This window comes from Manis javanica, chromosome 10 (genome assembly GCF_040802235.1).
Source record: "Manis javanica isolate MJ-LG chromosome 10, MJ_LKY, whole genome shotgun sequence".
In the NCBI taxonomy this organism is placed as follows: domain Eukaryota; kingdom Metazoa; phylum Chordata; class Mammalia; order Pholidota; family Manidae; genus Manis; species Manis javanica.
In genome coordinates, this window is record NC_133165.1 from 57,137,957 (window position 1) to 57,150,875 (window position 12,919).

The window sequence follows — 12,919 nt, forward strand, 5'->3', positions numbered from 1 at the left end:
GCAGCGCATGTGTCAGCTGGGAGAACAAAGTCCTTTCCTGCTTGCTGGTCGCCCTGCCCTTCTCCACTGTCTGTGCCAGTTATCCGCACTCTGGGAGCAGCCCTCGGGGCAGCCCAGAGCCCTGTGGGGAGAGGCAGTGGTGCCAGGGGAAAGAACAGTGCCCCTTCGCGCCCTGCCCGGCCAGCTGTGCGCTGGCAACAGTCCCAGGTCTGGCCTTGGGGGCTGTGCACTGGGAGGAGGCTCTGAGTGGCTGCTGTGGGTGTGGCCGCTCCCAGGCTGCTCTGCCAGGGCCACCCAGGATGGGGAATGAACGGCAGGCTGCTTATCGCCATGAGGGGTTTCAGGGCTGCATTGCCTCCCAGGGGGCTGAGGTGCCTGGAGTTCCCTGGGATTCCCAGCTGCTGGGCTGAGTGTGCTGGGATGATTCTGTCCAGCTGTGAGGCCCCTGTCCCTTTAAGACTTTCAAAAAGCACTCGCTTTTCTTTTGTCCCAGGGGCACTGGCTGCGGGGACCTGCTTGCAGATTTTACTTTTCTGTTTCCCTGACATCCTGCACACCATGCAATGTGTGTCTGCGCTCCCAGTGCAGATGACTAGGGCTGGGTATTTAGCAGTCCTGTGCTCCCACTCCCTCCCTGCTCTGACTCCTCTCCTCCCACTAGGAAGCTGGGGTCAGGGGAGCGCTTGGGCCTTGCGGGGCCACAGCTTGTATCTTACCCGTTTCGTGAGAGGCTGCAATATCACAGATGTAGATGTAGCCTGGCTATTGTACTGTATCCTCTGGTCTCACTGTTAGGCATAGTTTTATTTGTTGTATTTTCAAAAATATATATATGGTTTTGGGAGGAGATTTCTGCTGCCCTATTCATGCTGCCATCTTCCAGCCTACCAATTCTATCATTTTAAATATGTTTTCTCACCTATTTTCATCACTTCTTCCAAAGGTAGATGGAAGAAAACATTTTCTACGACAATGACAGAACACAAAGAAGTAATTTATTCAGGTCACATCAATAATAAAGCAAGGGATGAAACCATTTATCCTAACCCACCTCCTATTCTGCAACAAATCACATGCTCTTTCTACTAAAATCTGATTCAAAACCAGAATTATCCAAGGTACCATTTATTAAGTGCTTGCAGAAGAAGCACTACGCTAGGCATTAAGACAAAGATAATAAAAAGGTCACACTCCTTATCCAAGGAGTTAATCACACAGCAGGAGAAGCAGGTAGGCTGTAGAAACAAAATATATGCACCCTAAGAGGTACACGATTCGGTGGGAGTTGAAAGAAAGAAAGATCACCTCCTGGGCAAAGCAGAAGCAGGGAAAACCTCATGGAAGAGGCATGAGCTGCACCTTGGTGCAATAGGTAAAGTTGTACAACAGACATTGAGAAAAGCTAAAGCAAATTCAAGCTGGAGAATTACATATCAACACCACAGTTATGCAAAAACACAAAGCACTTCCCAGGCAACACACGAGCCAGTCTAGCTGGAAATAAAGAGAGTAACAAGCAAGCGGACTACAGAAGGTTGGATTAGATCACAGAAAGCTTAATATGCAAGCTAAAAAGAATCAACTCTATAGAAAACAAAGAATGTGGGATTAGTTCAGAATTTTGAGCAGGCTCAGTGATGTGAACAGAGCCACACATCAGAAGGTTATAAAGCTGGCACAGTTAGAAGATACTCAGTTGTTAAATCAATATTTAATGTCTCCAATGTGCCAAGCTCTGGTGTGTTCCTCTTTCCTTACTGATAACTCCACTGCTTTAAAGGTCAGAAAGTCATGAGAGGAGCTGTTACTTTGGTCTATCTGGTCAACAGAAGTGGCTGATCTGAAACATCAGCTCTTCAGATTTATATAATGTGAACTTCACACCTACCACGTTTGTTTTGAGACTCACAACTTTGAAGCCTTTGAGTCCCAGAGGGTGACATGATTGTCTTAAAAAGTAGCAATGACCGTAAGGTTGCAGAAATAGGACAAGGAGAGCAACAGATCCACTGTATTCCTGCCTGGGCTGTGCTGAACTTTTCCAAAGGGAACTCATCAAGATACTGACTGAACCACACGTCCTGTAAGAAATGTGAAGTATCTGAGGTTTTGCAGATGTACAAATGAGACTGAGCTCTAACATAGGTGTCTTCCAATCCAGAAGCAAGAGAAGATTAATCTGAAGGCAGTTTAAAGCAGTGGTTGGCCAACTATGGCCTGCCAGCCCAATTCTAGTCCACCACTTTTTTTTTTTAATAAAATTTTATTGGCACAAAGACACATCACTTGTTTACACATTCTATGTCAGTTTTCTGGCTACAACGGCAGTGTGGAGGGTTGTGACAGAGACTGTTCAGCCTGGAAAGCCCAACATATTTTAGGATCTGGCCCTTTGTAGAAAAACTTTGCCAACCTCTTGTTTAAAGAATGGGCTGAAGGTTAAAGTGAAACAGGGAATCCTGCCTGGAATAAGGCTACTTGCAATCAAAATGGGAAGAACGCACATTTGAAAGACAGCATGGAGACAAAACTGCCAGGATTTTCTAACTAATCAGATCTGGGGGACAGCAAAACCAATGTTAACAGTAATACTGGTGACTGGGTATCATACATAATATAGGAACCAGGAGAAAGAACTGGTTCGGGAACTATGAGAAGGAAAGGTGGTATAAACTAACATATCCTGATTGAGACATGTACATTTTAAACACCTGCTGGTCTGAAGACTATCCAGGTAGAGACGTGTGGAGTCTAGCATGGACTGCATACCCAGATCTTAGGAGAGATCACAGCTGGAGATAAAAATGTCGGTGTCTTCAGATGAAGTTATGAAAGTGGGTAAAATCTTTAAAGGACAGAGGAAAAAGAAAGGAGAGTGGAGGACAAAGTGACGGGGAAGAGAGATGAGGCCATGTACAGAGTGAGGGAGCAGAAGAGGAAGAGAAAGAAAAGCTCTTTTCCTGGGGAGCTGAAGAATCTCATGCTTTGATGCACTGAGGTGACTTGTCTCCCAGAGTGAAAAGGTCCGCAGAGACTCTTGGAGAAGCAGCCTAGCAAGAAATAATCAAGAATCTTGTAGGACCTGATCTAGATCAGTTGACCTAAAGCACCACTCACTTCCAATGGCCCTGTTATGTCTAATGTTACCAATACCAAATGAGAAGTCAACCCCTCAGCCCCTGTGGCCAAGGAACCCCTGCCCAGCACTAGTTGTGCAAACCCCTGACGTCAGGATGAAGAAAATGTTTAACCTTGTTCTGCCAATGGCAGACAACTGATAATCTCCTAAAATGGCTTGTAAGTACATCTCTGCAAAAATGTACAACCACGCACATGAGATTCTGTCTCTGAGAACAAGGGAATAGCCCCCAAGTAGACAACACTTCCTCAGTATAAAGAATCATGAATTTTTGACACAGGCTGACAAGTCACTTACCGTAGGCAGAGGGCAGTAGAACTGATGGACTGTGTGCATGACATCCAAAAGCATGTTGTGTCCAATGACGAGTTTTCCCTAAAGAAAGTCAAGGTTAGGAAAAAGACTTCTTGGTACAAAATTAGATGGGGGGCTTGAGAGTGAAATGTATGGTTCAGATCCCATGAGGATTTTGTATTAAGCTTACTTCTGGACATTAAAAAAAAAAACTTATAACACATGCAAATAAATAAATAAATTCAATATTGGGGTATTAAATCAGAATGCAAAGTAAAAGCTCCAAATGATTTTGCTTTCATGGATTTTTTTTTTCTTTTATTCGTCTTGCCACCCTCAAGAATCAGAAGTAGTAAGTTTTTATTGATGGGCTCAAAAAGTTAACTGAAAATGCTAAGTACCCTGAACTGTCAAATGATTTGTGAACAAACTCCAAATCTCTGTTTTAGGAGTGTATTCTTGAAAACAACTCATTTATTTTTAAGAGGTACATTTATAATGACACTAAAAGGTAAAAATAGCTCAATTCTAATTTTACTAAACAGAATGCACTTTCATTTCCTTCATCATCTATGTCAAAACTCATTGAGCATGTTCTTAAATACCATTTCCAATGAAACACACTGCTTTTCAACCAACGGACATACAATATATGTGTGATAAATTTTTCCACTTTGATAAAAACTAAACTATCAAAAGGCAACATGAACTTAGATTTAGCCAGCCAGGTGACATCATTTTTAACATAAAGCAACTGGTCATCAGAGTGGAGCTTTTCACTATGTTTCGGTGACCTTCAGAGTAATACTCCTTGACTTGCAGGGCTAAACATAATTCTCTGAAATAAATAATTCTATGTAAAATCTCCCAAATCCAACAGACAAGCTGTCCTTTTGGCTTAGTGTTTGTGGCCATTCTTGAATGCCTAGGTAATGCTAAAATACCATGTACTGATTGAAACCACAGAAAAGAAGTGAAGGGAACCCAAAATGGAATACCAATGCTAGAAGACGAACCTAACTGAATCATAAATGAACCCCATAATTGCACTGCAGGAGGCAGGGAAGAAAAGGAGCAACTATGCAAACACATCCTGACTAGATGCTCTAGGGCTAAAGACAAAAGATCTGCACATGATGCATATAGTCTTGGCAATAAGAGCGCTTCTCACAGGGGAGGAGTAGTGAGTCTGAAGCCTCTTTCTGTGTAGAACAGATTTAAACAAACACAGACAATGCAGAAACCAAGAACTGGATTTCCCACTGCTGGAGGAAAAAGTTGCAAATAAGTAAGGAGGGTAGGCTAAAAATAAACCCTGTGGTACTGGACTGAAGGTGTATCAATATAAAGGCATGTTTTTTTATATACATGACAGACACAGAAATATAGATATGTGTATGCGTGGTTATACACACGTATGATTCTTAGCTCTGCCCAGTGAGGGGGTCCAGAAGCACTAAGTAACACCACAGTAGTAACCTAGTGCTGATCTCAGGGTCTAAACACCATTCTCCAATAAAAGGAACAAGGGCTCTGTGGAGAAGTTACTGATTCTAGAGCTAAGGCAGGGCGAATACAAGATGTGCCTGGAATACTTTCTGATGCCAGAAATGTTCAGGAGGCGCTCAAAAATGGATGGGGCCTTGTTAAGGGACACAGGAGCCAATCTGAAGAAGCTCCGATGGCCAACGGTGGAACAAAATAAACAATAAAAATACTAGATTATAATCTGTAGAATAAAATTAATTTCCCTGACTCCATACACATAAATGTTTTTAAAATGGATGAATAAACAGTAGAGAAGGGACAGCTCTTCCTTGTAGAAGAATTCTAAGAACAAACACAGAAAGGAAGAGGGGACTACAAACTCTAAACTGGACACCACAGTAATGATGGCTGTAGGACAGCTCCACTGGTAGATGCCCTATCAGTGGGCAAATTCTGCCACAAAGAATAGAATTTTAGTAGTCTCAATGTAGCTCATTCACTCTTCAACAGTTGGTGTTGGCAAAACTGGACAGCTACATGTAAAAGAATGAAACTGAATCACTGTCTAACCCCATACACAAAAGTAAATTTGAAATGGATCAAAGACCTGAATGTAAGTCATGAAACCATAAAACTCTTAGAAGAAAACATAGGCAAAAATCTCTTGGACATAAACATGAGCGACTTCTTCATGAACATATCTCCCCGGGCAAGAGAAACAAAAGCAAAAATGAACAAGTGGGACTATATCAAGCTGAAAAGCTTCTGTACAGCAAAGGGCACCATCATTAGAACAAAAAGGTAACCTACAGTGTGGCAGAATATATTCATAAATGACAGATCCGATAAAGGGTTGACATCCAAAATATATAGAGTTCACATATCTCAACAAACAAAAAGCAAATAATCCAATTAAAAAATGGTCAGAGGAGCTGAACAGACACTTCTTCAAAGAAGAATTTCAGATGGCCAACAGACACATGAAAAGATGCTCCACATCGCTAGTCATCAGAGAAATGCAAATTAAAACAACAATGAGATATCACCTCACACTAGCAAGGATCACCACCATCCAAAAGACAAATAACAACAAACGTTGGCGAGGTTGTGGAGAAAGAGGAACCCTCCTACACTGCTGGTGGGAATGTAAATTAGTTCAACCATTGTGGAAAGCAGTATAGAGGTTCCTCAAAAAGCTCAAAATAGAAATACCATTTGACCCAGGAATTCCACTTCTGGGAATTTACCCTAAGAATACAGCAGCCCAGTTTGAAAAAGACAGATGCACCCCTATGTTTACTGCAGCACTATTTACAATAGCCAAGAAATGGAAGCAACCTAAGTGTCCATCAGTAGATGAATGGATAAAGAAGATGTGGTACATATACACAATGGAATATTATTCAGCTATAGTAAGAAAACAAATCCTACCATTTGCAACAACATGGATGGCGCTAGAGGGAATTATGCTCAGTGAAATAAGCCAGGCGGAGAAAGACAAGTACCAAATGATTCCACTTATATGTGGAATATAAGAACAAAGAAAAACTGAAGGAACAAAGTATCAACAGAATCACAGAACCCAAGAATAGACTAACAGTTACCAAAGGGAAAGGGACTGGGGAGGATTGGTGGGAAGGGAGAGATAAGAGGGAGGAAAAAACAAAGGGGCATTATGATTAGCATGTATAATGTTGGGGGGGCACAGGGAGGGCTGTGCAACACAGAGAAGACAAGTAGTGATTCTACAGCATCTTACTACACTGATCGACAGTGACTGTAATGGGGTTTGTGGGGGGACTTGGTGATTGGGGGAGTCTAGTAAACATAATGTTCCTCATGTAATTGTACATTAATGATACCAAAAAAAAAATACATAGCTCCGCCAGGATATTTATTAACCACAAAGGGAAAAATTGTAACTTCACAGTGCACAAATCTAGCAGATACCACCTTAACCAAGTCATCAAGGTCAACATCATAAACCACCATTTTTCAGGTATTCTTGCCCAAACTGTACATCCTCAATCCGACCATGAAAAAAGATCAGACAAATCCAAACAGAGGAATACCTGACAAAATTTGCAATCAATACTCTTTAAAAATATCAAGGTTATGAAAGACAAACAAGAGACTGTTACAGACCACAAAAGACTAAGAAATAACAAATATGAGCAACATGGGATCTTAGATGGAATTGCAAACAGGAAAAGGACTTTCTGGTGAACCTAATGAAATTCAACTAATTTCACCAGTCTACAGTTTAGTTCCTAATACTGTAACGATGTTAATTTCCTGGTTCTCATAACTATATGGTTATACAGGTATTAACATAAGGGGTAGTGAGGTGAGGGATATATGGAAACTACTATTTTTGCAGCTTTTCTGTGAGTGTAAAATTAGTACAAAATAAAAAGTGTTATTTAAAAGCCATAGAAAATACAGATTACTATTAAGAGTGACAGGAAAAGAATTTGGTGATACAAATATTTAAGAGCGTTTACTGTTCACGGGCTTTATAGATGTTATGTGTGTTAGTATTTTTAAGGCATGTGACTTAAATTTTAAATGTCTGGATCACTAGAGTAAATGGAGCTTTTTTCATAGTCCACTTTGTGACTTAACTACCAATGGTCAGCAACACTACTACAAATTACTCTGTAGAAGAAAGAGAAGAGAAGAAAAACAAAATAGCAAGCTATCTGAATTTGAACAAAGCAAACAAATGTCCCAATCCTGGAAAAGCCAGCTAAACTATCTTGATGGCTGTAAGAGAGCATAAGCCAACCAGTGTCCCATGTCTGTATTTCAGGGCCAGCCTCAATCAAATCATCCACTCATCTGAAGTCTGCTGGCTTAAGTATGTATAATGTAAGCAAACGGGACTCAAAACTCCTGCCTTTGTGGATACCTGTTGTTCTAACCACTTCTGAAGAGACTCACACCTCTCTTACTATCCAGGCTCATTCAGCTTTCTACTCCGTTCTGATTACCTCACTTACCCTAGAGAAAGCTCTGTTTTTCCCACTCAAGGACAGTGAGGTAGAGGCTCTGCCTCAAGTGCTCCTATCTTGACAAGCCTGTACCTGCTGGTGAGAGTCCATGGAACTCTGATAGGGCCTCTGTGGCCTTAAGGCTTCCCTGACGCAAAGCTCAGCATCTAAGGGACAAGATGATTCCTTCTCCAAGGGGACAATTCCTTCTCCCGTGGCCAACCAGTCAAAAAAAGTATTCAACTCCAGGCAATTCAGCGTCCCAGAAAGCAGTCTGACTTGGGTGTGTACTTTCAAAACAATCAGCAGCATGAGCCAGTTCATCTATGTAAGACTTTGATGTCTCTTTTCCAAAAGGACTCAGAAAACAAGGAAAAAGGTCTGCCATGTCTATCACAGAACGCTCTGTGTGTGACATTTACACAAACGGTCAACACATTTTAAAACTTACCAAACATTATCAAGGCTACCAGATACAAGGTTCAAGTGCAGTTATGCAGAACTCAACACAATTATTTTTATCCTCTACTTTCTTATAATTAAGGAACAAAATGCCTTCAAACATGATTGTTTCTCCCCATACTCCTTACTTTCTCATTCTATTTCTTTAGATGTTGAGAATAATAGTTTCATGTAGCCAGGCATTATCCTTATATACAATCCTCTTCGCATTTTTTGAGAAAAGCTGTCTGAAAAATGGTTTGGATATAATTCATCAGTTATGATGTCATGCTTTATAATAATAGGCTCTTTATGAAATTCTAACTTATTCCTCCATACCAGGTAAACATTTTAAATGTGACCAAATGATTACTTTGCAATGATAATGAGGCATTTCACCTTGAATGTTATGTTCAGTATTTTAGTTAAAAAGAAAACGTCTGATTCACTCACCGAATTAGCAATGGCATGAATGACTCTAGAAAAACCAACAGCATCATTCAGTTCTTCCTAATTAGAAAAAAAAAAACTATTGGTGTCATACATCTCTTATTTGAATAGGTAAAACCCAAGCCAAAAAAAAGCACTGAAATGTCATAACAAGTTAAATAGCTCTAATTTCACAGGCTTTCCATCTATAACCCCAAATAATTGTATCTGACATAATCATACCTTTCTTGTGTTTCAGAAAGTGGAACGAGCAAATGGCAAATTATTCATTAGTTACTAAAATAACAGTGCCTACCATTTTCCCATCACTTCACATCATCTGTTCAAATTTCCAAGTCTACGAAGCTTCTTAAAAAGCGCAAACTTTTGAAAGCTCCACCTGCTGGCCAAACTCAATACTACATTTAAATTCTGAGGAAGCCCATGTAGCCTTGACCCATCAAATTAAGCATCCTCATAATTCCTGACTTTCCTTGCTTTTTTATAAAATTTGTATAGCACAGCACTCTGAGACTCATCTCCACTCAGTTTCTTTTCTATTCTCCTCCCAACAACGTTTGAATAGCTCTCCTCTCCTATCCTGAAACCTCTTCCTTAACTGAAAGCTCCATGCAACCACTGCTCCTTCTCCTTGTCTCTTCACAGCTAAATTACTTCAAAGACTTCTCTCCACTCACTAGCTCCTTCTGCTCTTTACCTCACTGAAACTGCTCACCTCTTTAAACTACTATCAAGGCTGACAGGTGCTTCTGGGGAATGTGGAGAAACTGGAACACTTGTGCCCTACTGGTGGGAATGTAAAGTGGTACAGTTATTGTGGAATACCGTATGGCAGTTCCTCAAAAAATTAAACAGAATTTCCATATGATCCAGCAATACCACTTCTGGGTATATACCTAAAAGACCTGAAAGGATCTCAAATAAATACTTGTACACCCATGCTCACAGCACCATTTTTCACAAGAACAAAAAGTTGGAAGTAATCCAAGTGTCCACCAATAGATGAATGAATACAAAAAATGTGATCTGTCCACACAGTGGGATATTATACAGCCCTAAAAAGAAAGGAAATTCTGGTGCATGCTACAATATGGATGAACCCTGAGGACATTACAGTAAGTGAAATTAAGTCAATAAAAAAAAGACAAACACTATGATTCCACTCATATGAGGCAACCTGAGCAATCAAATCAGAGACAGAAAGTGGAATGGGTCAGGGGCAGGGAGAATGGGAGTTGTCTTAACAGGCAGTTTCAGTTCGGCAGGATGGAAAGCGTTCTGGAGAGGGATTGTGGTGATGGTTGCACAACAATGTGAATGTAAATAACACTATGGAACCGTTCATTGAAAAATAGGATGGTAAATTATATGTTAGATGTATTTTACCACATTAAAAATAATTTTTTAAGAATTTCTTTTAAAAACTACTACCAGGCTGAACCCAAGTCCATGTCTCAGGCCTTACCTACTCCTCCAGAGTGGCCGACACTGCTGACATCCCTTTCCTCAAACACTCTCTTCCTTGGCTGCTGAGTCATAGTATCTCCTGGATGTTTTCCTACTCTGCTTGCCAAGTACATGCTGGTGGATCCAGGATCCTGCCTGAGGCCCTCTGTTCAGTCCTCATGCATGCTGCACGTGCTCTCATCAGACCAGTCTCTGCCAAGGATGGCCATGTCCAGCCCTCGCCTCTCTCCTATACTCCAGAATGACAAGTCTGCCTAGAGGGCATCTACTCTCTGATGTCCTGAAGTTAACTAAACCCTCATCAGGTCAAGAAACAGAATGTACCACCCTTTTCCCCTAAGAGGGACAGCTCTGCCATAGTGCCCTGATGACCTTACACATATCCAATGAGTCACATAGGCAAAGGCCCGAGCTAAAACCAATCTGTGTCTTGGTGGAACCCAGGAGGAGAGGACAGCAGGCAGAGGCTTGTGAGGAGCTGCTATGAGGCCATCTCCTATCCGCCCCCCTCTCTCCTGGGAGACTGTCATGATAGTTTCTCACCATCTCCCAGATTCTGATGAGGCAGGGGGCTTTCGGTCCCACCCACCCCACCTGTTCAGATTAGAGCTACAGAATACAGAAGCACTTGTTGCAGTCTAGAATTGATTCCTCAGTGATGGATAAAGAATTCACAATCCACCCTGTAGTTATCTGGCCCTTTCTGTTTCAGTGTTGTCTTTTTGGTGTATGGGACAAGAACCACAGGCAGCTGGCACCCCTGGCTGCTCTTTCTCCTCCATGTAAGTAACATGCGGTCTCAATCTCAGTGGCTTACTGTGTCTTTACTGGCTGAGTCAGTCAGATGTAGCCCTGTCTTCTCTATGTGTGAACCTGACATCCACCCACACCCGAACCTTCCTAGCCTCCTCCACCTGGGTCCCCCCGGCATCACCACCCCAGCCATCGCATCTAACGGAGGTCGGCCCACCCACTTGCTTGAGTTTCTGGCTTGAGCAAATTCTTTCACTGCCCACATCCAACCACATAGTCCACTGATTCTACCTTCCAAGTATCTCTAGATTCCACCTAAACTGTTAATAAACTATCCTAGTCTAGGTTACTGACATCTCTCAGCTAGCTTACTCCAGAGCCTAACTGGTCTCTGCCTCCAGTCTTACTCATTGGAATCCATTCTCCAGATAGCAACCCAAGCGATATTCCCACAATGAAAATAGGACCATGTCATCCTAATGCATCCAATCATGTTCTAAACTTTATTTTAGGGAAACTGGTGACTTGCCTGAGGTCAGACATAGGCAGTGAAGCTCAGGAACACACCATCTGAATGATAATCAGGAATATGTTCTTCAAGACTGCTTCATTTAAGTGGAGACTGGTCAACCAGGATGTGAGACTCACTCTGCTATTATGGTTAAATATTTTAGAGTAGCCCTTGTTCTATTCTAGTTTTCTTACCAATCCATTTCTTCTATGGTAGAAAACTATTCATTGAACTGAATCCAGCATATGATCAACAAATACAAAGAAAGGAATAAATCAGTGTCTATGTCGCCATTTCTCACCCAAATGAAACAAACATCAGTCAGCTACCTGTTCTTTAGCTTGTTTCTGCTGCTCTCTTCTTTTGCGTTCTTCTTCGTCTACTTTGCTGATAACGATATATCGCTCTTTCTAAAAGAGATAAAGCAGATATGTACAATTTTCTGGGAGGAACCTGACCCCCCAAAATTCAGATTCTGATACCATTAGGAAGATACAATTTTTATCAATGCAACAGTTGCTCATGGGCGAGACACACTACAAGTATTTTTGAAAGGCCACCAAAAGTTGGGTTGATGCATTACAAACCAAAATTCTGCCTGTGTTTCCATGACATTTTCCCATGCTTTATTAATTCACCCCCACAGACAGCAGTTAAATGTGTCAACAGACTGTGAGAATAAGACACTTTTCATGATGAACACTAAGAAGTTACGTTACATTTGAACATGAATTTATGAAGAGCTGGTTTTAAAATAAAATTTCTATTATATTTCATTAACATAAGAAAAAAAAATCCTGGATTTTCTGGTAAAGTCAGAAAACTAGCACCTTTTTCCTCACACATTGCATTTTGTATCAATTAAACACAACAAAAACCTATGTCCAAGTTTGAAACTTATCTTCTAACAAGATTTTAAAAATTTAATTAATCTTATTATTTGACATCTGACTTAAGAGCAACAACTAAATTCTAAAATTCTAAAATTTTGCAAAGGAACCCCCATCAGCCCACAATTACCTGTCACAGTTCTATCAGTGCACCTTGGGAATATATGACAGCAACTTCGCTTACGCTCATGTCCCAGGTTCTAAAATTTAATTTACTTGCTCACATAACAGGAAGCCACTTCGTCATGCATACCGTTACAGCTTTCTGCCATAATAAGAATATGTACTAACATTTGCATGCTTTCAAGTTTACAAAGCATGTTCACTTCCATTTACCCACTTGCTCACCCTAAAAAAGCTGCGAGATAGGTAGAGATCAGCCTGATCACATTCACCCCCAATGTACAAATGAGGAAAATGAGTCTTAGAGAAGAAAAATGGCTTGTCACCCAGCACATAAGTGCCAGAGCCAAGGAGTCATTTTTGAGTTGCA

The 12,919-nt window shown here is 41.1% G+C and overlaps 1 protein-coding gene across 5 annotated transcripts in view; it reads right to left on the reverse strand.

Moving 5' to 3' along the window:
• PARN (poly(A)-specific ribonuclease) overlaps window positions 1–12,919 on the reverse strand; it is a 161,261-nt gene that overhangs the window by 133,703 nt on the left and 14,639 nt on the right. For all 5 annotated transcript variants that reach the window (XM_036992122.2, XM_036992124.2, XM_036992121.2 and 2 more), the window contains 3 exons: window positions 11,866–11,946; window positions 8,809–8,865; window positions 3,437–3,514 (listed from right to left, as the gene is read on the reverse strand). In XM_036992122.2, the coding sequence (XP_036848017.1) occupies window positions 3,437–3,514; window positions 8,809–8,865; window positions 11,866–11,946 (216 nt within the window). The remainder of the gene's footprint in view (window positions 1–3,436; window positions 3,515–8,808; window positions 8,866–11,865; window positions 11,947–12,919) is intronic.